This window comes from Glycine soja, chromosome 14 (assembly GCF_004193775.1).
Source record: "Glycine soja cultivar W05 chromosome 14, ASM419377v2, whole genome shotgun sequence".
Classification (NCBI taxonomy): Eukaryota; Viridiplantae; Streptophyta; class Magnoliopsida; order Fabales; family Fabaceae; genus Glycine; species Glycine soja.
This window is the reverse complement of record NC_041015.1, coordinates 46,109,196-46,134,014: the sequence shown is the minus strand read 5'-3', so window position 1 is coordinate 46,134,014 and position 24,819 is coordinate 46,109,196. Positions and strand designations below refer to the sequence as shown.

Below are 24,819 nucleotides of genomic sequence, written 5' to 3'. Positions count from 1 at the left end.
AATTAAGCAGAACAATCTATGCAAGATTCCTTGTACATACAAAGATACAACTATAATTGCTAAAAAACCTTTTTAGAGTTGATACTGAATTTTCTTTTTTTAAAAAAAAAAAAAAAACTGATTCTGAAACCATTTCCTATTCTAGTTTTCCCTTCAGGCTGTCATGACTCCTAGGAAGTCTGGCTCTTCAACAAAATTAAGCCGAATTTTTTAATTTTCTGTTTGCAAATATCTGCATGTTTCCAAACGACAGACGAAGTTCTGCCACACTTTCTCCCTATCCCCAATAAATAAATAAACGTACGCATTTTGGAACAATAAAAGATTTTTGCATTTTGTTGTCTTCAACAAGAACAAACTACAAAATGTGGAACTATATTGCTCAAGAAGAAATACAAATAACAGGTGATTGAGATCCCTGGCCATATCCGAAAACTCTACACTCTACCACTTTATAAATAGCTAAGGCTTGTCCACACAACTAAGGCTCTACACTCCATCCTACCCTACTAGACCCAGGAACTAATCATCCCAATCTCTAATTTTTTTTATATCAAAACCCGAATATGGGTTTTCTTTTCCTTTCCTTTCATTTCCTTTATTTCCCCACCCCAAACTAAAGGGTACGTGTAACTGCGATACCGGTATATACACTCTGCCACCACAGTACCACCTTCCAGCTGCACATCAGATCTTATGCTCAAACTTTGTGTATATGATTACACATGTGCCATCTTTTCTCCAAGGAGTATTATTTCCAAGGAAAAAGTTCAGTAGTATCTGATCTATCAAACAATCTGAGAGACATTCAGAGGCGGTGGTTCTGTTTCTGTCCGGCATAAACAATCAGGCAAGGGATTAGCATAAAAGGCTTCTTCTGACCGAAACCTGTCCATGTGCTTTGTTCCAGAAATTGGCCCTTTTCTCTTCCTGGGAGAACCAAGTCTGTGCAACACATGTAACAAATGAAAAATCAAATAGAGGTTCCACCTTGTGATCAGTATATTATAAAAACAAGTAATATAGAAACAGATTCTTCAGTAGGTTAAATGAGGAAGATTATACAAAATCTTCATGCCATGTACTTGACAAACATGCTAATTCCCCAGAGAAAAAAACATTATTGCCAACCTGCTGTCAGTGTTTGGCTAATACTTACCTATGAAGCTTGATATCTAGTTTTACTAATGGTCTATGGAGAGGACGTGCCGAGAATAACTAATAATCATGGAAAGTAGATTCATCATTTATGATTATTATATGACACAATAAAAAAGGGGAGTTGTAGAACAATAATTGTCAAAGTGGAAGAACCATAAACACAAATATATAGTATATACTACGGGTGAGCAAAAATCACTGACCTGACTGAAAACCGAGTAACCCAGCTTAAAAACAATGTTTTCGAATGGTCGGGTTTGGGCTTTGGGTTCGATTTAATAAAAAAAATTGATTAAATTCGGATAATTCGGACGGATGTGGGTTAGAAAAGAGAAATCCATTAATATCCGCACCCGACCGAAGCATCACGTATAAGGACAATGAGCTTAATTTTTGAACATGCCACCCATGACTTCACTCTGTACTAAGAGGCAATAGCAGGTCCTAGACTTGACAGTTGACAAAGCTTATTTTTTTCCTTTCACGTCACCCAAGACTACCTTCTCCAATTTCGGCTTCCATCTTTTTGTGAGTTCTATCTCTCACTCTCCCATTTTCTAACCCAACGAAGCCTACCTCTGAACCAATATGTTAAGTTCACCACTGTCCACCAACACCAGTCTCAGTCTTCCTTGTCAACACTGTCTTCTCCGACACCAACTGCTACAACACCAACCAGTTCACCGTCAACGTCCTCGTCAGCAACCGCGTGAAGCAGTATGACTGCCTCACCGATGACCCCTCCATCACAGCTGCATTCTTCGTTCCCTTCTATGTCGGCTTCAATATAGCTCGCTACCTCTGCTACTGTAAAACATGGCACCGTTTTCTCCAACTACTCAAGACCTCTAACAACTAACCCGATGCAGGTTCAGATCAATGTTGTAGGCACTGTATCTAAATCTGTCTGAAACCGCCCGGCTCAACTGCCACTGGACAAGTTCGTAACTGACTAACCCGAGGATGCTTCACAGTCGGATACAGTCCTGAAATGGCAGCGTTCTGTTTTGGTCGGATTGAGCATTCTTGGCCCGAATCCGACTGATGCTCACCCCTAGTATATACATACATATTTGAACATCCATAAATTTAATTAAAACATGAACTAAAAGGCTTTTCCAATCACATACCGTCTTCTGTGGAGATCAATAATCCTATTTGATAGTTTCTTCCCCTCAGTTATTATTCCCTGCTCCAGTTTATCGAACAGATGAACAAGGGCTTTCCTAATTAAAATGGGAGGAAAGACAGAACAGCTTTGTAATGGATGATTTCAAAGAGTTTATCAGACAATTTTAAAGGATCAATAAACATAAAGAAAATGACAGCCTTACTTGTCTGGAGATATTGTTCTTCCACGTCCAAGAAAACGGCGATGACCCTCAACAGCCTTTGCCATATTTCCAGAATAAGAAGGTATAAATACATCACTTTCAATAGATACAATATAGTCAAGAGCAGCCATTTGGGATGCATGATTAGAAAAAGGTTCAAGCTCTTCTATGGATGCCAACTTTTCCTGAAAGTAATCACAGGTAGGTTAGGTTAATCAACATGATACAAATGTTTCTCAGCAGGCTGCTATTGCCCAGAAAAGCAGGACTCAGTTTTTTTATTAGGTTAGTTGAACACAACAATATATACTATCTTCCTCTCTATTTGACTGTTAATGCAAGTGAGTGGGTAAAAGAAGCTATTAGACACCCAAGGAGGAAAAAAAAAAGGCTTTTTAATCATCAATAATGGAGCAATCATTTGTCAGTAGTTTCTGCAACAATGGAAAAGTTATGATAATTAGTCCTTTATAATCCAGCTCAGCCCTGGTGCTTTTTAGCATTGTATTAGTAGAATACTCTAGAAATTGTTTGCTCATAATGCATTAACCATGACAGCATCTATGTAATTAAATAGAGACATGAGCAGATGAGCTTAACCAAACGCTATATATTACTAACCATACAGTGTCCTACTTATGATGTAACACTCCGAAGTCCCCATACATTTAAAAAATATGGGAAGGGGCAATCGTCTCCTTATTTTAGGTTTCCATGCCAAAACATCTTAACCTTTTGACACTGCTTTCTATTCAACTAAATAAGAGTATTAGGGAACATGACATTATATAAACCTCCGCAAAAAAAACATCAATTACTAGTCATTACATTATCAACCTAAGTTACAAGTTGATCTTGATTAAATAGTAGACAAGCAGATAAAGTAAATACTAATGCTTGACCAAACTTCATTTACCACAAATGATTGAAAAAAGTAGGCTATATCAAGCATCAACAATATATTGAAACACAGAATCACAATTCCTTACCTTGCTCATCAACAATGGATAACGGAAACGCAGTTCAGCCATGTGAGACTCACCCCCATATATCTCTCCGGCAGCAATATATATTGGAGTTGTTGATGGGTATCCAAGAGCAGTAAGAAAAATCCCAACTTCCTTGGGAGTTAAGGGGCAAAGCCCTTTGGACCTCTGCTCTATTGGATCAATCTCCTTTATTTTCCAATAGGAAATGTTCTCTCTACATGATTTGCACGCAATAATTTTCAAACATCATATATGAGAAAAGACATGAGATTCAATTACGCAATTTGAAGTATCATAGTTCCATACCTGATCGATCGTAGCTCTTCAGCTTCAACAGGAGATAAATCATGAGTGCACCCACTAAATGCGAGCATATCCTTCTCGTAACGCAAATGCAATGCAATATAAGGACCAAATGACCTCATCCTCTCCACCAATAACTACAAAGACCCAAAAAATATTAAAGAATGAAAAAAAAAATCCTACAGTACTACTGTACTAGCTCAAGTAGGAGATTAAAAACAAAGAAACCAATAAGAGTTGAGATCTCTTTAAATACTTTTCCCATTTGTTCAATGCGAGGAGAGAAGCGAAGTGCTTCATAACAAGCCCGGCAGCGGAGCTTCTGAATGTCCGGAGGCAGATTGTTGTTTGCTAATCGTGAATCAGATTTGGAAGCTCGAATAACCTTAAGGTGTTATAATTAATTAGATGATTGCACAATATGTTAGAAATAAGGAAAATAAACAGAAACACAAAACGGCACTATAAAACAATAACTTCCAACATACATACTTGGTAATCTTCCCACAAGCTAGCAATCTCATTCTCATAGTAATCCATGCCAGACCAGCTTATGAATTGCTTGACGACTCTGGTTGCATTAACCAATTCTTTGGGAAGTTTCTTAATGATTTTTACATCATTAGCAAGAGAATTCATAAAATACTCTTCATCAAAAATATCAGAGAAATTGCTGAAAAGAAAATTATAAAATTCAATTAAGTGATATCCAATACAGAGAGAGAAGACAAAAGAAAAAAAATAATAGTAAAAGGCAGAATTGAAAAATACCTAGTATCTTGCCAAAAAGACCTTTTATCAAGTTCTGGAATTACAAGAGTGGCATTTATGATTCGAGCTACTGCTACCATATCACATATCTGCAGCAAAGGACACAAATCTTCAGCTAACAATGGAATGGGACATCCAAAATTGACAAATTCAATATTCCATGGTCCTTATTCAATATATCGCCATCCATCAGCATAACAATCAAATAAGCAAGGCAAGATTTCAACATCAAATAACTATGCATTAATACTTATAATATGAATGAGTAATTTAGAGTGAGAGAGTGGTCAGACCCCAGAACGCATTTGGTTGAGCCCGCCATTTGTATGAACTAAAAGATATCCTTGTGACTCGGCAGGAGCTGAACAAACACTTACAACTTTAAGCACCAAAACAATTCATGTTTGCAAGTTGCAACCTACAAGGAAAGTCTAACTTCCTTACTGGTGTAATTAGGTGTAGGGTTTGTACAGGGCAGAAACCCACGATTTGATGGAGGCTTCCACAGCTTCTGGTAATCTAAATTCCCTTTTGAACCACTCAACTGTCAAATCACAAGAAGCAAAAACATGAATGGCACATAACTGATTTTCATAATTTATATATATCTTCCTACATACATGATACACCAACTGTCTCTAGACATGTGCTAAAACTAAATCAAGTTTAAAGTCACATAATTACACATCAGATGAGATTCATAAACATTAACAATGAGCACAACCAAATTATCATCAATTTCTTTTTCCACCCATCTTTTCCTTTCTCTATCTTCATTTTCCATCACTTTATCCCTTCTTTTTCTTGTTTCTTTCTATCTCTCTTTTTCTTCTATCCCATACACCCAATTTTGGGGTGCACTTTATCATATATCATAAATAAATGAATAAAAATGCATATTTGATATGAAGCAAATTTTTTCTTAAAATGTACTACATGATTCTGTTTCCTTATCACATTTTCTCAGCTTCCAAACCTATGAGACCACCAAATCAGTTACTTGACAGTGTTGGCATGAACCACAAGACCTTGGGAGTAGGAAGTGGAGCTTTGGATAAATGAGGTGGGGCGAGCTCCCGCATCCAGCTTTGCGGATCCTGAGTCTGTCAAAAATTTGAAAAACAAATGAAAACCATAAAAATCAGTAACATTAGTCAGGTAACAATCGACATCACCAAAAACAAAATTTCCTAAAACAAAATCCAATACACAAAAAATATTACAGAAAATCATAAACCAAAGTACTGAAAATAACAGTGTCAACAGAAAAACCCTAACATAAGCCCAAATTATACCCATACATTAATGATAATTTGTTCTGAAAAATAACAATAATAATAATAAACTGTTGGAAAGCATCAAGGAACTCCCTAAACAAAATCAAAGAACTTGGTATAGGAACATGACCCTAAACACTTTTCTTTAATTTAATGAGGGAAATGAATAACAGAAAGATAAAAAGAAAGAAAGAGGGAACAAACCGTGGAGATCTTGTCGTTGAACCTCTGATCTTTAGAAGAAGGGACAATGTGTACGCGCGCAGAGAAGAGAGCAACAAACGCTATGGAACATATGGCCGCAATGAGCAACTTTCTCAGCACCACCAACGGAATCCACTTGCGTTTCTTCATTCCACTCTCTCTCTCTCGCACACTTTTTGGGTCACTGATTTAGCCCAAAGTGAAAAAAAATAAAAGACTCAATTAGGGGAAGAGAAGAAGAAGAAGAAGAAGAAAACATGAAATTGATGTGTTGATGTGTGCGCAGCACCAGTGTTAATCTCTGCGGATGAACACTTGTTGGGGTTGTGAGAGACCGTGATGAGTGTGTTTTGCTGAATTGAAATCGAAGGGCATGAAATGACAGCAAAAGCGGATTATGCTGTGTTTGGTATGGTTTTTGGCTTTTCTCCGTGTTTTGTACAGTGACATTCTGCCACTATGCGGTGGTCTTTTTCCTTCGGATTATGTTTTGTTAACAAGTATTATTATATTAAGGACGGAATTTAGTGGCGGTATTCTTGTTTGGTTTGGTATTAAAAAAAATTAATTGAAATTAAATTTTTATTAATATAGTCCTGTAATTAAATCCAGTAACAATTATTTATGTTTCCCAATGTACCAAAAAAAATCCAGTAATGTCACCAAAATAAAATTCATTAACAATTACTGTGTTAAATGTCAACTTTAATTAATGACTTCAAAGTTTAATTTGATTAATGATTATATACTACTATTAGAGATATCCAAAAACATTGCACCTAAATTTTGTTATTATTGTTATTTTAATGTTTTGGTTTGTTTCAAAATAAAATTCTTAATTATTTTCTCAACTAAGAGCATTTACCTTAATCCTATGTTTGGATCAGAAATTTTAAAATTTTAAAAAATTTAAAATGTCTAAAATTTGAATTACTTTAATTTTAATTTCTTTCATTTTTTAAATGTTTTGTTTGGATAAATCAATTCTTATTTTTTTCATTTTAAATTCTTTATTTAGATAGGGCAATTCAATTTCCTCCATATACAAAATTTCAATTTTATATTTTAAATAGATTAAATTTTAATGTTAAATTTTATAAAATATAAACACAATCTAATTTTAAAATATTAATTAAAAATATTTTTAATTTTTAATAATTTATAAATACAAAATATTGATAATTTTAACTAGGGTTGTTTTGTCTGACCACAACCAGTGATGTTTTTAAACCGACATCAACCAAGACTATTTTTTCGGTTGATATCAAATAGAGTTTTTTTTGTCAAAGTATGTTGAGAATATTTGTCACCTGACGTCAGTCAGGGCTATTTTTTTGTTAACGTTGCTTAAGTCTATTTTTCAGCTGATGTTGGCTAGATTTTTTTACCAATGTTGGCTATGGTTTGTTTGGTCGACACCGGCTAGGGTCTTTTCGAACGACATTGACCAAGGCTATTTTTAGCCAATGTCAACCTAAAAAATCCTAGCAGGCGTTGACAAAAAAATTTACCCAGTATCGACTGAAAAATAGCTTGGTCGATGTCGACCAATAGAACCTACTCGATGTCGGCTGAAAAACATCATTGGTCAATGTTGGTCGAAAAATCCCTAGTCGCAGTTGGCTAAAAAATAGCCCTGACCGATGTCGAACAAAAAACCCTACCCAACATCGACTATAAAATAGCCTTGATTGATGTTGGCTAAAAAATTATTTTGACCGATGTCGATCGAAAAAACTCTAATGGATGTCGACTATAAGAACCTAGTCAATGTCGACTAAAAATAGTCATGCCCGATGTCGATCAAAAATACCTAGCTGGTGTTAGCAAAAAAAACCCTAGCCACCATCAACCAAAAAACCTAGCTAATGTGGTTAAGAAATAGCTTTGGCTGATGTCAGCCAAAAAACCCTAGTTGATGTTAGCAAAAAAATCCTAACCGACGTCGGCTAAGAAAATCTAGTTGATATCAGTCAAAACACCCTAGCTAACATCGACTAAAAAATAACCCTAGCCAATATTAGCTAAAAAATAGTTTTGGCTGATGTTGGCTAGAAAAACCTAGCCAACGTCGACCAAAAAAATCATTGGTCAACATCAACTGAAAAAATCTGGATGATAATGACCAAAAAAATCCTTGGCCGACGTTAGCAAAAATTTTCCATGACTGGCAACAGGGAGAAAATAACCCTAACCAACATCATCTAAAAAAAATCTTAGCGATTATCGGCAAAAAATAACTTTGATTGACATCATACAAAAAAATTCTGACCGAAAAATCTCTGTCAACGTCAGTGAAAAACAACTTATGTCGATATCGAGTTTAAAAACTTTGGTCACCCGTAGTTGTGAGTGTTGAGCGTGAAAGAGTCGCGAGTAAGAACGTGAGTTAGAGTGAGCATCTCCGAGAAAAGAATTTCAAATTCTATATTTTTAAGAGAATTTGAAATCCCACTATTTTAGTCAATCAAAATTATTCATAAAAATACCAAAAATTAAATCTCATTTCAAATACTTTATCCAAACAAGCTATTTTATTATGAATCATTTTAAATTCCTTGAAAAAATAAATTTCCCTGTTAGATTGCTCCATCCAAACACACTATAAGGTTTGCTTAATGGGCTGCTTAACAAAAAAATTTGTTTTAATATGTCACATGTGATTTTGAGTTGCTTAAAATTAAAGAAAGTTGTTTATATAAGTAATTATTCCTCATTGCTTAGCTTTGTCTTAAATATAGGAGAAATAAATAGAATATTTGTGAAATAAGCAACTTGTTAATAAAAATATCAATTGGAGAAAAAATTAATTGAGTTATTTAAGATTGAGGTGGCATAAATTGAGTGGCTTAGATGAACTTTATTGGAGATGCTCTAATAAAATGATTTATAATTAATATTTTATTTTTGAATCATGTTTAAGAGATTTCGAAGTTCAAATAGAAGAAAGTAATATTACTCAATCATTATCAAACTAACTACTACGTGAAGATCTCATCAAAGTATCTTTTACTTCTAAGTAGATCATACTTATTTTGAATGAGTCCATAAGATGTGATCTCATATTTTTCATCAGGTGGAGACCAAAGTTCTTGAGTGACCAAGATCGAAGTACCATTTGTACAAATAAGAATCCTCTAATCATATGATTTTCTCTTCATATAAATAGATATAGGATCTATAAAATAACTATTTAGAAGTACATTTTGTGAAACAAACTTTTCCCACATGATAGAAAAGGATTTGATTATCTTGAATTGACCTTACTTGAAATTGAAAATACTAAATTTGTCAAATGAAAAACAAATCTAATTATATTAGTGACTATGATGGAATTTTTTTGGTATAATACTAATCAAGATGGTCTCATTAGTAATTAAGTGCTACAAGATTTCATATACTTAGACATGTGGTTGTGGACTCAAATCATTAGTACGAAACATTTTTTTTCGAGTGAAATTCCCTTAGTGTATGAAAGAGTGAAAAAGTGTTTTGTTGTTATGAAATAAGAAGCCTTAGTATTTTAATGCATGTATTTAATTTATTTAAACTTTAAATTTTTGGAAGATTTTGTTATTAAATTAGTTGATAAAAAAATTAAAATGTAACCAAATTAGTTTTTTTAAATATATTTATCCTTACTTTAGTTCTTTATAAGATAAATATGAAAACATTTTAGATTTTTCAGAAACAAACGTAGTGATAGATTAAATTTGTAACTAATTTGATACCAAAATCTTTGAAAACTGTTATGACAGCAATTTAAGTATTTTATAAACTAATTTTATGGCTAAAATATTTGATAAACTATATGTGCATCCTCCATTGTTTATCTACCGGTATAAATTCATTGTTTGGCTTCTTCAATATTTAATTAAGATCCCATGAAAAGAGATTGTGGGAACTTCTATACCAGTGTAAGTCCTTTCTTGCTTAGAAATGATGTTTGGACAAATCAGTTTCATTAATTTTTTTATTTCTATAAAAGCTCTTAGAAGAGCTTCAAGTAAAAATCATACCATCAGCTTAGCTTAGTTTCATATTTTGGGAAACTTTTTTTATTGTCCTGAGTCAATTTTTGAGAAAGTTTACATTAAAAATTTATTTGGATAAAAAAAAATCCTAAATAAGCTATAAATTTATCGACTTTTATTATAATTATTTTAACAACTATATTAACACTGATTGATTTATATTATAAAAATTTCAACGCACACTAATTATTTATAATTTTCTAGAAATAAAATATTAAAAATGAATGAAATATGTTAATATGATGTGTGTAGTCTTTTTGGTACTATTATACTACATATAGTTTAGTTTAGTGACATAGTTGGGTCAAATATATGTGAGGATTGGGTCAGATATGAGACAATCCAATAGTTACAGATTTCTCTGGATAACGCATATCATGTTCATGTGACCTTGTACACTCCACCACATAACTTGAATAACTTCCATTTAATTTTCTGCTTTTGCATTCTCTCTCTCTCGACACCAAACAAAGGTAGTTGTGATTGCAGCAAACAATGGGTGTCTCCTTCCTCTCAACTTGCCCTTCCCTGCTTCCACTCGTTGCTTATGATACACCACCCTCCACCAGATACCAACCTCGTTCAGTAAGTTTCCACTTTGATCTACTAGTGTCTGTCAACATACAATGTAGTTCCAGTTCACGGATGCTGTTATGTCGCTTTGTGAATTAATAATGAGAATTTGAGAAATGGGTTTGGAATTTTGCATCGATATGGCAAAGAAATACTCGATCATTTTAACTTCAACTTTTCCTTCCTTCTTTTTTTTGTCATCCATTTTAACTTCAACTGTTTCTTACTTATTGTTAAGTCGGTTATAACCGTTGTTTGTTCAATACTTCAATGTGTTCTTAGGTGTCCATTTGTTGTAATAAAACCATAAGCAATGTTAGTGATGAAGAGCCGTTCCATTGGAGAAGGAGAGAAATTCTTAAATGCGCTGGGGCAACCGTTGGCTTGGTAAGAGCCATTCTACTACAAATTTTTGGAAAATCCAAAGTTTTCCCTATATTTTTTCTCTTTTTATTTTCTTATTTACCTTTTCCAATATGCTTTACTAATACAAATAGAATCATTATTTGTACAACTGTTTTTTTTTGGTACAACTATTAAGTTCATGTTTTTACAATTTCATGTTTTTTTACATGAATTCACTAGGATGTTTGTTCTCACTTAACAGTGGTTATGGTGGGAATGTTTTGCTTGCAAATGTTAATTCTGGTCTTGAAACAATGTTATCTGTATTTTGTTCTCTTTTTCTTTTCCTTTCCATAATTGAAGCTCTGTCAAATTTTCTTTGGTTGGTGATGATGGGCTTTAAGAGTTACTGCAACAATATTGCCTAAAATGACTCGGGATAGGCGAATAGTCTTCTCTATTTCATTTTCCCCCAACACCTATGACTTTTTAATGGCTTAATGATATATAAACATCATTTTACCCATACAAACAATTCATACCCATTGTATTGGTGGAAGAAGATCTGAGGAGGGAGCGGGGGGAAAAACTAATTATAAGTGTAATACTGGTAACTATAATATAACTTTAGCTTATGTAGAGAATGAGTCACTTAATAGAAAAATAATTAATAAGATTCAGATGTCAGTTAGGTAGCTCATATACCTATAAGATGTTTAACACAGCAAAACACCACTGATAAAAGTAAGACAGATGGCTGGCAAGTAGCTTCTTATCTGTGCCATGAGATGGCAGATGTCAGAAAACAAAAATGAAAATTTCAACAAACAAGAGCAACCAATAAAACCAAAAATGAGAGAGAAATGGAAGAAAGTGCTTGCACAAGGATTTTTATGCAGGTTTGATGTCATGATGAAGCAACCCAGCACAGAAGAATGGCTAGCAGACAAGAAGGAGACGAGCACTAAAAGGAAATCGAGCAGGCCACACCACTTGGATGATTTCGTGACTCATCCTGCACCTAAAAGCTGAGCTGGCAGTATGTCATTGGAAGGAGAAGATGCCTTGTCTGCTAGAATATCCATTCTGTTATTCATTCTGTTATTTGCTCCCTAGGACCTGAGGGTTATGGACCCACTACTGCTGAGGAAAGAATAAATTAGCTGTGCATTAGATGCTTATATATATGAACCGAGAATGTAATTGGAAGGAAGCAATACGATAAGAATTTTCCTCTCCTTAATCTCTCTTTCTGGAGGTACCTAGACCTCGAACGCTAGGATCCATTGAGCAGAATTTCTGCTCATAACATTTGATCTCTAACATGGAAGCTACATCTAGTCCCCACCCAATGTGAGGTTTTTCCACTATCTGATAACTTAGTAGTCTTTGAACCGTCTAGCCTTAACAATTAGTTGCACCATAACTCTTCACCGTTAGCCCCATGGTCTCTCTCAAACCAATATCCCTAGCTCTGACTGATATGGAATAGAATGGAAAACAAATCCAAGAGTGCTTCTCTTGGCAGGGTGCTCCCTGCTAAACCTAGAGTACTCTAGGGCTGAGTGCTTCTCCAACCCAATTTCAGATTCTCTCTAAATAATGGAAACATCAATATTATTCAATAACCTAAGCTGGTTAAGGTTTATGATACATAGACCAACAAATCAAATAATATCTAAAAAAATAAAATCTAAACTAGTCAAATCAAAAGACGAGGCAAAATTCTTACATCTAAACTTAACCAAAATCCCTAAATAATAGTTAACTAGATAATGACCCAATCTACATCATACATCCTTGATTAAACACCCACACTCAAATTTACAAGAGATTAAGAAAGATTGAACACTCTTGTTTAGTGTAAATGCATTCAACTAACTAACTGAATGAGTACAAGAAGATTGAGTCTTCAAAGAAGCTTTATTGTGGAAAGAAAACTTGTCTAGTTAGTTTTTATCCTGTCCAAGGAGCTGACCATTTATAGAAATTGCATAGTCATTGCAGCATTCTTTTTTATCTGCACAAGGACAAAATTCAAATGAAAGCCCGTCCTTTAATGACTAATGAGATATTTTCCAAAAGATAGCTTATTGATCTGGATGCCTCACTTTTTATTACAATATTTGAACATTACAAGATCTTTTGGAAGTGTGTGAGACATTCCAATAGGCTCTAGACTCATTTGGATTAAGACTTTTTGCATCAAAAAAATGCTCACCAGATAGGTCATAGCCTTTTCAGTTTTCAAGTGTCTCATCTAATAAGTGGTTTTAGACCAACAAATTGCAGCAACTCATATCAGGACAAAGTCATGGACTCTTTAGTAGATTTACTTCTTAGCCATTTTTCTTTGCAATTTTGTTGTGTAATATAATCTTCTACAGATAGGTCCAGCAATTGTCTTTGAAAAGATCCCTGTGTCATTTTTTATAAAACAAAACTGGTACAGCTTCAATTCTCTTTAAGGATTTGCACGTCAAGAATCTCAAGATTGCACTAGCTCATCCTTGAAAAAAAGAACATCTCTTCTTCCCATAGCTTCCAGCATTTCATCTTCTATTTTTTAGAGATAATTTTGCAAAATCTTGCACAACTAAGTCTCAGGACAAAGTCCAAGTGAAATCAAAAAAGTCATCAAGTTTTATGTGTGTGTTATTTTCTTCTTTTGTTCCAAGTTTTATGTTATCATCACAGAGTAATTCAAGTAGGAAGGCTAACATGTTGCACCATTAGATTTGCCTCGTGCCTCGTGATTAATCCAAATTTTCTACAGTCAACATGGAATCCAGTGGTTCTTCATATTTGTTACCTTCTTTTGTTTCTGTTTTCATATAGCATTGTTCTTTTGAGTATCTAATGCAATATATACTTGTGAATAAGATTAATGTGATGATGAGTTTCGGTCAGTTGTATCTGTTTTTAGGAATTGATTGGAAGCTCCGGATCGCTTGTTGGAATGGCTAATGCTGCTGACTTGATACAGCGCAGACAGCGTTCTGAATTTCAATGTAAGATTCTTTAGGTCTACATGTTCATGTGACTATTAGTCATGTCAAATTCAACTGATCTCTCATCTTAGCTGAGTTAGTTCTTTCTATTCTTACAGCTAAGGTTAAGGAAACACTTTTTACAGCCATAAAGGTATAATATTTGACTTGCATTTAACTGTAAAAATTGACTATACATTTATGCAATTCCTAAGGTGCATTTATTTATTCATCCAGAAAATAGAACTCCTATTGTGGATATAATCTAATTTGACATAGGACTGTTTTTCAGGGAAATCCTGATCTTATCCCATCCTTACTGACACTGGCTCTAAATGATGCTTTGACTTATGATAAGGTGAGAAAAACACACAAGTGTGTACATCTGCACCATAGTTGTTTTCCATCATTTAAAATGAATACTGATTGCGGATGCTTAAGTTTGTAGGCAACAAAATCGGGTGGTCCAAATGGCTCTATACGGTTCAGGTACTTCTTTCCGGGTTTAATATTCATGAGATTGTACCCTATAACTAATAGAACCTAAGTGGGCATTTGGTTTGAGAAAATGTTTTCTGTTTTCATTTTCTATTTTTACTTTGTTTCCTATTTTCTGAAGTTTATATAGGAAAAAGTGAAAACAGGAAATGAAAATTAAAAGGAAAATGCTAAGTGGTATGAAAGTATTTATGTAAAAGATATACGAAACAAGCTTATTGGTTGTTTTTTCAAATTTTGGTGTCTTGAATTCTGTCAAGTGTAACTGTTGATATGTTATTGGTTCAAAATTAGACATGTACTGTTTCATGCAATTGGTTCTACAAAAGAATCGTACGAAATAGCAATGCTCAAATTAAAAACAATAAAAAAGCTGTTTTCATTGTTTTCTATACAAACTTCTGAAAAAAGGAAATAAAGTGCAAACAAAAAACGTTTTCTCAAATGAAACAACCCCTTAATTTACATTCAATGATGTTAACAAAAATAACCGTAGGTGGATTTTGTAATTCTCTTTATAGAACAGTTTGTCTACTAGTTAAGGTACACTGAGATTGTTGTTATTGCTGCATCCATTACTCCTGCTTTTTTAGGTTTTCCCTCTCTTCTTAGAAGGTGATTTTTTTTTTTCATTGGAAGCTGTGCTTTCTTATTTATTATCTTATTTATTAGTAGTGTATCTTAAATTTCTGGTCTCCTTCACTTGTATGCATCAGAAATTTTGGCTTCATTACTTGCTAATAATCATAATCTTTTCTCCTTTTTATTTTTCTTATTCTGCCTGAAGCTCAGAAATAGGTAGACCAGAAAATACAGGGCTTTCTGCTGCCATGAATTTATTAGAGGAAGCAAAAAAGGAAATAGACTCATATTCCAAAGGTGGACCCATTTCCTATGCAGATCTGATCCACTTTGCAGGTTATACTTTTTATCATCACCTAGTTAATGGTTAATAGATATTAACAATACTTGTTTCACATGTATATTCTATGTCTGTTAAATATGATCTCTTATTTAAAAATTATTTGTGATTATGGTGGGTAGAAGTTGTGGAGATATGTTCTAATTCCCCTGACTTTATTGACTTAATTTTTGTAGCGCAAAGTGCTGCCAAGGCTACATTTTTAGCTGCTGCCATTCGAAAATGTGGTGGAAATGAGGAGAAAGGGAAAACACTGTACAATGCATACGGATCGAATGGGCAGGTTTGCATATTCTTTACTTATAATCTGCTTACTAACATCTCTATGGTGGCAATCCTCAAATGTAGGTTTGTTTGATAATATGCTTAATAATATCTTTACTTATTCGCAAACTCATACAATTTTTATTGTGGAACAGTGGGGTTTGTTCGATAGGCAATTTGGTAGGGCTGATACTCAAGACCCAGATCCAGAGGGAAGAGTTCCAATATGGGAGAAGGCAAGTGTACAGGAAATGAAAGACAAGTTTGTTGCTGTAGGCTTTGGTCCTCGCCAGGTACTTCACATATTTCATCGCTGTTTTTGCTAACTGAAATGTAGTAAGTCATACATACAATCAAAGATCTATGTGCACAGCTCAGAGTAGAAATTGTGATCATGGTTTAGATGCTGCAAGTTCAAAGTTCAACCTAGCCTATCAGTATTTTTCCCTCTTCAGTGTGGCTTTAGAAAAGATGAAAGCAGTTTCACATCTAAAATAAAATAAACAAGGTGAAATCACAAAAGCAAGTCTTGACATTTTCAGTCTAGCGAATTCTCTATTAAATAAACCATTATTTGTCCAGATCATAGAAGTCTGTCGAAACTATAATGCTATATGATGAATTGATGATTATGCTTTAAAAAGCAACATCAAGGCTTTGCATATTTTAACTCGAATCGTGTGGAAGTGAGAAGATATGGATACCCCTTGTTCCATGACTCATTGGTTTTACCATTCAATGGCCATACAAATGTTCACTTATACTAACAAATTTGTTAGTTTCCTCCATCTTGGACTAGTTGTTAGCCTTGCAAGTTACAACTTCTTGCTCAAGTTGTTCCTTCCCACCTTTTGTTGAACACTTCATAGATCCATTGTGTTTTTACTTTACTTATTATGTTTTTTCATACACACTGCTGCAGACTTTTGGAATGTCAAAATGGAGACTAGAGGATAAAAATAAATTGGAAAAAAAAGCATAATCATTTATATTACTAATTCATTTCCTTTTTGTGTTTGGTCAGCTGGCTGTTTTATCTGCATTCTTAGGTCCTGATCAGACTGCAACAGAGACCTTATTGGCCACTGATCCTGATGTTGCTCCATGGGTTCAGAAATACCAACGGAGCCGTGAAACAGTCTCTCAGACAGATTATGAGGTAAGTTTCTCTATGTATATAGCTCCATCCAGAACAGCAATGAAGTTCCTGAAGCTTTTGTTTGGTTTGAAAATTCACTTTGTGTTTTCTTTGGCTGCTTTACTTTTTTTTATAGGTTGATCTGATAACCACTTTCACAAAACTGAGTACCTTGGGCCAACAAATCAACTATGAGGCATATACATATCCTCCACCAAAGATCGACATTACCAAACTCAAATTGTAAAAGTAAAGCATATGGTAGTACCATATTATTTTCCTCCTCCTCAAGACAGACCTTGAATTTCAAGTTTTGACTTATTTTAAAATTTTCTCTTTTTTTTTTAACTGGAAACCTTGAGCTTCTATGTAATTATTCATGCACATGTAGTGAGATAATTAAGAGTGTTCAAGAAACGATCTAAATTTGTTACAAACCACTAAACTGATTAATAGCGTGTTTGGAGATGCTTTTGGAGGCAGTTTTGACGTAGATTTTCAGAGCTACTAGTTTCAACTTTTGCATCTTGATAAATCACGTTGTTAACTTATTTCCATATATGCGGCTAAAGGACCAAAAATTAAATAAACTATTAACTAAAAAAATTTAAAAGTTTGTATTTTTTTTTTTTTTTGATTTGGTTTAGTTTTTTGAAAATTGAATTAATGCAAATATACTAATATTAGTTATCAAATTTTATCCCTAGATAAATGTTACCCTTATCATGAACATATATATTTTGTATTTTTATAACCTAGACTCCAATTTCTTTTAAAAAAAAAAATTAGGAACTACATAGTTGTCTTATAGTCTAAGTCTAATCTCAGATGAAACTATATAAATACTCATTACTCAGTGTTGAATTTGTTTTTATTTATAATTAGAAAAATACATTTTTTTTGTGTTTTTAAAGTTCTGTAAAGAAACGCATAAAAATCCATCGGAAGTATAGAGTAAGTAATTTTCTAGGGGGGCAAAATGCATCCATCAAGTGGGGTTAACAAAATTCTTTAACGGGGCAGTTTCAATGGTCCCAATCCCAAAATTTAGTTCCATTGATAATCTGTTGTTTTCAAAGTGAACGATTCTGACCCATGGTCCATTTGTTTTTAAAAATTGCGAGAATCCTTAATGGTCCCCGACTTTAGGGACCATAAATATTCCATTGTTCATCAGAGTCTTTTATTTTACTAGTACATTATAATTTTTTATTTTATTTTACTGGATCTAGTACATTGTAAAATATTTATTGTATTAAAATACGCATTTCTAAAAAAATATATATGAAATAAGCAGCTTAACTACTCTCTTTTTTTCCCCTTTATCTTAAAAAGAAAACTACTCTTTTTCACCATAGAACATTAATCAATAATCATTGGTAATTGAAGTACCGTTAAAGATTCACTATACATTTAAATATTTTAAATCCTTACTTTAAACCTGCTTTCATCTCTCACTTTATACTATTTTATGCAATGTTTTTAAAATTAAAATGGTTATTGAACTAGTCAACACACTGATCTATAGTTTAAGATTCAATGTTTAATCATAGACGAATTAATATTGGGTAAAAAAATAATGTACTCTTTAATTCTACCCATCTATTTCTCTTTTATTCAGTGCAAAACTTTGTTTTTCTTATTTTATTGGGTAAAAAATACAATATATCACTAATTTATTTTCTTCCTTTCCACTAAACAATTCAATCAAATAAAGAAAAACTCTCGCGTTTTCTCCTTTTCCCTACTTTTTCTCTCAATCCAAACTTGAAAATTTGTCCAATTTTTACTAATTTTCTCTATGCTTATTTTCTACCCTACTTTCTTCCTTCCATCTAGTTCTTTTCCACATAGAAGCATACTGTTCGAATATTCTTTTCGAAGGGGAGAGAACAACATATTATTTCTCAAAATATTCATTTTTTTTTATAAAACGAATAATAACATGTTTTCCAAAGTCAAACAAAAGCTACAGTAAATCTGTTTTCATGTTCAAAGAATATTATTTTCTCAGACTATTACTTAATTGCAAAAACTTGGTAAAATAAATGACAAAAATAAACGTTTTTCTTTTCTTTCTGAAGTAACATGGATTTCATCTTGAATTCCGGAGGGGATGGGGATGGGGTTTATAGAATACCAAAGAACCCTCAGCTTAAAGAATCCAGTCAAATTATAGCATATATCTCTGGACATTTCACCAGGTGCGTTTCCTGAAAATTGTATAACTCAAGCTTAGTTCAAACATATATCCAAAATTTCTTATTAGGCCAATGCGTACATTCCCCAAATGTATGGGAGTTTATCTCTAGCAATTTGAAATATAATACTGAAAAACGAATTGTGCAGCCATTTCAGTTATGCACACCACCTACAGCGGGCCTGGGAATGTTCCATTCTCCCTTTGCTCGTTCCATCTGTCAATCTGATGCATAGGCAAAGTAATCAAAACAGGATGTTAGCACATATTCACAATTTCAAGATTGGTAGTAACAGGAAAAAAGAAACAATTTTTTTGAAATGTCTACATAAGCCATTAAGAAAAAGAAGAAATGAAAAAGAAATCAAAATTATGTTTATTTGACCTGATGGCAACTGCTACTGGAAATGTATTCATCAAGCATCTATTTAAAATACCAAGTTACTGTAAATACTAAATATTACCCATGATAATTTTGAACTCTAAAGCCAAGTAAGTAGTAACTCACTTTTTGGTTCTAAATGTGAAACTTGAGGTTAGCCCTCACACATGTGGGAAGTGACAATCAATTTAAGCAATATATAAGCCAGCTCGGATCACTACGCACTACTTGTGTGAATTATATCAGACATTAATCTTCTCCAAAAGTGTTTAGAACATTAACAACAACAAAAACTAGGCATTTTCCTACCAAGTGGGGTCAACTACATGGATCAAATGATGACATGATGTTTCTCCCCTCTACCTTTAGCTATATAGGGTTATCTTCCATGATCCACTCTCCTTAAATAGAACTTCTATAGGTCTTCACAAATGCCCAAACCACCTAAGACAAGATTTACCATATGTTCTACAATAGGTACTATCATTCCTGATGAGTTTATATATGAAAAATTAGATGAAATAGTAATGATAATAACAGAATGATGAAAAGTGCTTGTAATTGTATATAAATGGTGGAAAGAATTACAAGAATATTGGCAAGGAATACCGATAACAAACTGATAGTGGAAGACTATCAATTCCCAAGCACACAGTGCTCCCCAAGTCACTCACAATGACCCCACAATTCTAACAGAATTCTTCTCTCTCTATTCTCTCTCACCATAACAGCTTATATAGCCACACGCCCATGCACATCAGGCATCCATCAGCCACGTCACCATTATCATTCTATATTCCCTTTCCTTTCTTTCTTTTGTAAACCCTCCATATCTTTGGTTTGGGCCCAATATCAAGGCCCACCTCTGGATCTATGTTTCTATCAATTCCCAAGTCCCAACTTACTCTCTAGCTATAGAGTTCTCTTCCGTATGATCTACTCTCCTTACTAGAGCTTCTATAGGTCTTCACATATGCCAAAAACCACCTAAGACAAGACTCTACCATATTTTCTACAATAGGTACTATTCCAACTTACTCTTTAACACACTCATTCTTGATCCTATCTTGTCAAGGATTTCCACACATACAACATAACACTCATCTCTATTACATTGGGTTTATTCTCTTGTTAATGCTTTACAAGTCAATCAAGTGGGGCTTTTCCGTTCAAGGGGGCTTTAATTATTGTAAACAACAAAAAAATGGTTCTAATCATTTAAAGAAAATGAAGATCTTCATATGAAGTACTTTATCATGTAACTGAAGCATGGTTTATCTGAGAAGGAATAATAACATGTTAAAGATGATAAAGAGATAGATTAGCTGATAGCCTGATAGAAATTAAACATCTAGAAATTAAAACTGAGTGTCCATAGTATCATGCATCTACTAATATATAGGAACATTAACCACAACTTAAGACCTCCCTCTAATCTCTATACATGAAAACAAGGAAATCTTCCTCTCCATAAAGCAGCCTTACATATTTAATAACTAAGGTTGTTATTCTAGTGTCATTTTTCATCGATATCAATGTCTATCTTTCAATATTTTTCTATTTAGCATGAAGTCAAATATCATGAGAAGTGGATAAAAAAACAAAAAGAAATGCTAAAATTGTAGCATATCATAAAATCTTTTACAAGAATTTATATTACTAGTAAAGATGTAACTCCATTTCCATAAAATAGAATACAATAAGACCATAAACGGATGGAAATTTTATGTTAGCAAAAAGAAATGTCAGTAAATAAATCTCATTAGACAAGAAGACCCTAGCACTTAGCAGATAATCAACAATGTCCAATGCTAAAATACATACCCATTCACCAGGGCAAAGAGAACGATAATATTTGGCAAACTTGTCACATTCTGGTGCACCTTCTCCCTTGGCAGCTACGCATCTGCACAAGAGTTTCGAAGATTAAAATAAATGAATAGTGTGTGTGAAGTGTGAACAATGAGCTCAGTGGAAATAAAAGGCAACCAAGTATGACTCACCGATGATATTCAACGTATCGGGTAAAGCAATGCCTGGTTTGATTTGTAGTTGGAAAACGGAAATCTGCTGGAGCAGTTTCAAGCTGGAAAAAAATAGCATAAATATGAACAAATTGAAGGAAGGAATATTGGCCTTGCTTATCATGCACTCAAGTACCAATTCTAGAAAAGTGATTCAATTAAATAAATGTTACCTTAATTTCAGGGGTCTCTTCAGCTGCATCTTCATTGCCAGAGTTTTCTTCAACATTTCCACTACTTTGCTCTTCAGTGTTTTCTTCAGCAGGAGGAGGGGTGACTTCACTGCTTTCCTGAGCAACTGCAGGGGCAACAGGAGTTGTTTCTTCCACAGTTTTCTCAGCAACGGGTTCCTCAGAAGCAGCCTCCTCTGGGTTTTCAACTTCTTTGACCTCAACAGGTTTTTCAACTACAGCTGTTTGCTTATCCTTCACATAATATTCCTGCAAGTCAAGAAAACAATTGTCACTCACTATCTTCATCTTACCCTCTATATGAAAACAGAAGACTGACCATCATAATGATAAAGAACACAAAGTCAAGGCGTAAAACATTATACATTGAACTGAGGAAATTCAGGGAAAAGGCCATCACTACCTATCTGGAAAGATAGAAGCTAGCAACGCCACCATGCTTCAGCAATTCTATCTATGAAGATTCCAATGTCCATGACATGGAGTTCAAATAAATGATTTATCATCCACAGTGAATAAAGCTGGCAACTCCATTATTTAGCCATATACTAAAGGACTACGCATACATACATACAGACATATATATATAACTTGCAAAATCCCCAATGTTGTATTGTCTACCTAGTATCAATTATTTTTGTCATTCTCATACTATAAGCAATATAAAATAAACAGCAGGTTTAAATACAACAATTGAATGAAAGATTAATGTCAGATTGGTTGATTCAAAACCCCAATTGCAGCAGATAAAATTCATTCCAATAGTATTTCCTCATGTTTGAGCTTTTTTTAAACAAAATCATTCTGCAATGAGTAGAATTGATTTTGACTTTTTGAGAGAATTGGAAATCTTCTGCTTTTCCGTTGACAAAACTGATTCAATGTGTACATACCCACAAAAACAAATCAATAATTACAGTTCAAAAGTGATTTTACATTATCATCAAAACAAAAATAAACCCTTCTATTCTCTCATTTCTAAACTAGTCTCAAACCTCAATTATTTTAATTTAACATCAATTCTACCAAAACCTAAAACAATACACCCTAGAATAACGTTATTTGGCCAATATAGAGACTTAACTTGGCGCCCATGATATAGATCAGGCTTAGAATTTTCGGTAGATGTAACAGATCAGAAAATGTCATGGATTGATTACATTAAGCTCAAATTTCAATTTTTAATGACATACACTAGAAGCACTTTAAAAACAATATCCTACCAAAGAAAAAAAAATGTACAGTTGAAACCTAATCAAGATTTAGTTCAAAGTACTCCAGATTGTGGATTAACTAAATCAGGGTCTGATTTGTAATTTCCAATTGATTGATAAGATAAAAGGAACTCGAATGAAAACGAAGATTCTGGAAGCGGAATTGAAAGGAGAAAAGAGATTCAAGAGAGATGAAGGAAGAAAGAGTACCTCAGCGAGAGATTGGGATTTGTCGACAGCAGTTTCCGCCATTGATGGTCACGGGGCGGCTACAACACACAAGAGGGGATTCGAGAGTGTTGTAGGTCAAAACTCGGAGAAGCTTAAACGGTTTGAGTTCGTGTCCCTCTGATGTATGTGTGTAAGGTTTTGGGTTAAAATACTCAAGAGTCAAGAAGATATTATAAATTTTTATTTAAGTTCATGTAAGGAAAAAAAATTATATTTATTTTCAATCATCACAAATCTTACCCGCGTTGATCCTTATGATAATTAAGGTAAGAAAATTTTGTAAGAAACTGGATTTGAATCCTAAGGATATAATCCTCCAAAATCATCACAAATTCTCCTACTCGATATTAATAGTTAAAACTAAAATAATTTTACATGGGTTGATCTGTGTATAGTGGTAGAAAAAAATATTTTTAAATTTTTATATTAAAATATTCATGGATTGATTTCTACCGTTTGATAAATTATACCACTATTAGATTTGGTTGTTATATTTAATAGTGTTATTTTTCGTTCTAAATAAATTATAGCTTGTACAATACAAACTTTACTATGGATATTCATAATTTGATTTTTTTAATCTTAATTACGTGGTTCATTTAAAGAATGAGATTTTAACTAATTCAAAATTTGACTAAAAGATAAATAAAGTATGATAAAGAAATCATTTTGGTGAAGGATCCATAACAATTCAATTTTGAGACAAAATGTAATTTAAAGCAAATATAACAACTTACTCCTATAAGGATGTAATATCAATTCCAAACCAATGGAGAAAATGATTTTTATTATACAAGTATTATTTTTTATTCGTAGGAATCAAATACAGATATTAAAAAAATTGTAACAACCTACTTGTATTATTTAACCAATCGAAATATACTCCTTAATTTTTATGATACAATTTGATTAATTTATTAGTTTTTGTTTTTAATATATTTATTCAACTTTCAAATGTATTTTTTAAATAAAGAAAAATCAAATAGTCAACCTGAAAATGACACATAATGATAAACAATAGATAAAGATTAGGTTTAGCAAAATTTGTAACAACCTACTTGCATTATTTAACCAATTGAACTACACTCCTTAATTTTTATGATACAATTTAATTAATTTATTAGTTTTTGTTTTTTAGTATATTTATTCAACTTTCAAATGTATTTTTAAAATAAAGAAAAATCTAACAATCAACCCGAAAATGACACGTAATGAAAAACGATAGATAAAGACTAGGTTTAGCAAAATTATTGAAAGGTTAGTTAAGCTAATTTATTTTAGACAAGTGTTAACTAGTGTCCTAAAGGCCTTGATTAAGGGATTAAAAGGAGAAAAACTATTTAGATGTATGAAATTACTATGTTCATGATTTTTTTTAATGTTTTCCTATAATTTTTATAATAAATATTTTATCATTTTAGTTCTTTAGCTAATGCCTTAAGGACACTGATCATCAATACCCTTTATTTTATAAGTGATGAGTAAAATTATCTATTAAATAGTTGATAAATATAAAATGATATAGATAGAAATGTTTATGCTTTTTATATTGATAAAAATATATTTATGTAGAATTTTATTTTAGTTTTATACTAAAATCCTAACTTATGTAGAAAATAGTAAAAAGGAAAGTTAATAAATATTTTAAGGATGCACTATAACTTGTATGAGGTTACAAGTATTTTATCCCAAGTCACTTTGGGCTTAAATCCATGTAGTTTTACAATTGTCCCTTCAAACAAACTCATAAGTATTCTTTGAATTAAAACCTTTT

The 24,819-nt window shown here is 33.0% G+C and overlaps 3 protein-coding genes across 3 annotated transcripts; 1 reads left to right on the top strand and 2 right to left on the bottom strand.

The window, feature by feature from the left end:
- Positions 1-307: 307 nt before the first annotated feature.
- On the bottom strand, positions 308-6,506 carry LOC114385148 (O-fucosyltransferase 7-like). Its single transcript, XM_028345143.1, has 13 exons — positions 6,329-6,506; positions 6,040-6,223; positions 5,587-5,661; positions 5,003-5,102; positions 4,852-4,919; positions 4,559-4,647; positions 4,280-4,460; positions 4,044-4,172; positions 3,791-3,924; positions 3,485-3,698; positions 2,496-2,680; positions 2,292-2,387; positions 308-945 (listed from the first exon to the last, which is right to left on the bottom strand). The coding sequence occupies exons 2-13, from the start codon at positions 6,187-6,189 to the stop codon at positions 789-791; spliced, it is 1,578 nt and encodes a 525-aa protein (XP_028200944.1). The 5' UTR covers positions 6,190-6,223; positions 6,329-6,506; the 3' UTR covers positions 308-788.
- A 3,898-nt stretch (positions 6,507-10,404) lies between these two features.
- LOC114385361 (thylakoid lumenal 29 kDa protein, chloroplastic-like) lies at positions 10,405-17,285 on the top strand. The gene is made up of 11 exons (XM_028345407.1): positions 10,405-10,658; positions 10,929-11,033; positions 13,918-14,002; positions 14,101-14,135; positions 14,274-14,339; positions 14,430-14,470; positions 15,267-15,397; positions 15,578-15,684; positions 15,821-15,958; positions 16,690-16,824; positions 16,940-17,285. The coding sequence occupies exons 1-11, from the start codon at positions 10,569-10,571 to the stop codon at positions 17,048-17,050; spliced, it is 1,044 nt and encodes a 347-aa protein (XP_028201208.1). The 5' UTR covers positions 10,405-10,568; the 3' UTR covers positions 17,051-17,285.
- Positions 17,286-18,955: 1,670 nt separating this feature from the next.
- On the bottom strand, positions 18,956-23,190 carry LOC114382976 (cytochrome c oxidase subunit 6b-1-like). Its single transcript, XM_028342531.1, has 5 exons — positions 23,025-23,190; positions 21,583-21,849; positions 21,389-21,471; positions 21,210-21,291; positions 18,956-19,228 (listed from the first exon to the last, which is right to left on the bottom strand). The coding sequence occupies exons 1-5, from the start codon at positions 23,064-23,066 to the stop codon at positions 19,175-19,177; spliced, it is 528 nt and encodes a 175-aa protein (XP_028198332.1). The 5' UTR covers positions 23,067-23,190; the 3' UTR covers positions 18,956-19,174.
- Positions 23,191-24,819: the final 1,629 nt, after the last annotated feature.

Excerpts from the sequence above, each read along its gene's own strand:
- LOC114385148 (XM_028345143.1), bottom strand. The coding sequence starts at position 6,189 with ATGAAGAAACGCAAGTGGATTCCGTTGGTGGTGCTGAGAAAGTTGCTC. Across the intron at positions 5,662-6,039 it reads TCAACGACAAGATCTCCACG|ACTCAGGATCCGCAAAGCTG; the intron begins GTTTGTTCCCTC and ends AATTTTTGACAG. Across the intron at positions 2,681-3,484 it reads ATCCATTGTTGATGAGCAAG|GAAAAGTTGGCATCCATAGA; the intron begins GTAAGGAATTGT and ends GATTACTTTCAG.
- LOC114385361 (XM_028345407.1), top strand. The coding sequence starts at position 10,569 with ATGGGTGTCTCCTTCCTCTCAACTTGCCCTTCCCTGCTTCCACTCGTT. Across the intron at positions 10,659-10,928 it reads CCAGATACCAACCTCGTTCA|GTGTCCATTTGTTGTAATAA; the intron begins GTAAGTTTCCAC and ends ATGTGTTCTTAG. Across the intron at positions 15,398-15,577 it reads AGATCTGATCCACTTTGCAG|CGCAAAGTGCTGCCAAGGCT; the intron begins GTTATACTTTTT and ends TAATTTTTGTAG.
- LOC114382976 (XM_028342531.1), bottom strand. The coding sequence starts at position 23,066 with ATGGCGGAAACTGCTGTCGACAAATCCCAATCTCTCGCTGAG. Across the intron at positions 21,850-23,024 it reads AATCCCAATCTCTCGCTGAG|GAATATTATGTGAAGGATAA; the intron begins GTACTCTTTCTT and ends CTTGACTTGCAG. Across the intron at positions 19,229-21,209 it reads CTCTTTGCCCTGGTGAATGG|ATTGACAGATGGAACGAGCA; the intron begins GTATGTATTTTA and ends CCTATGCATCAG.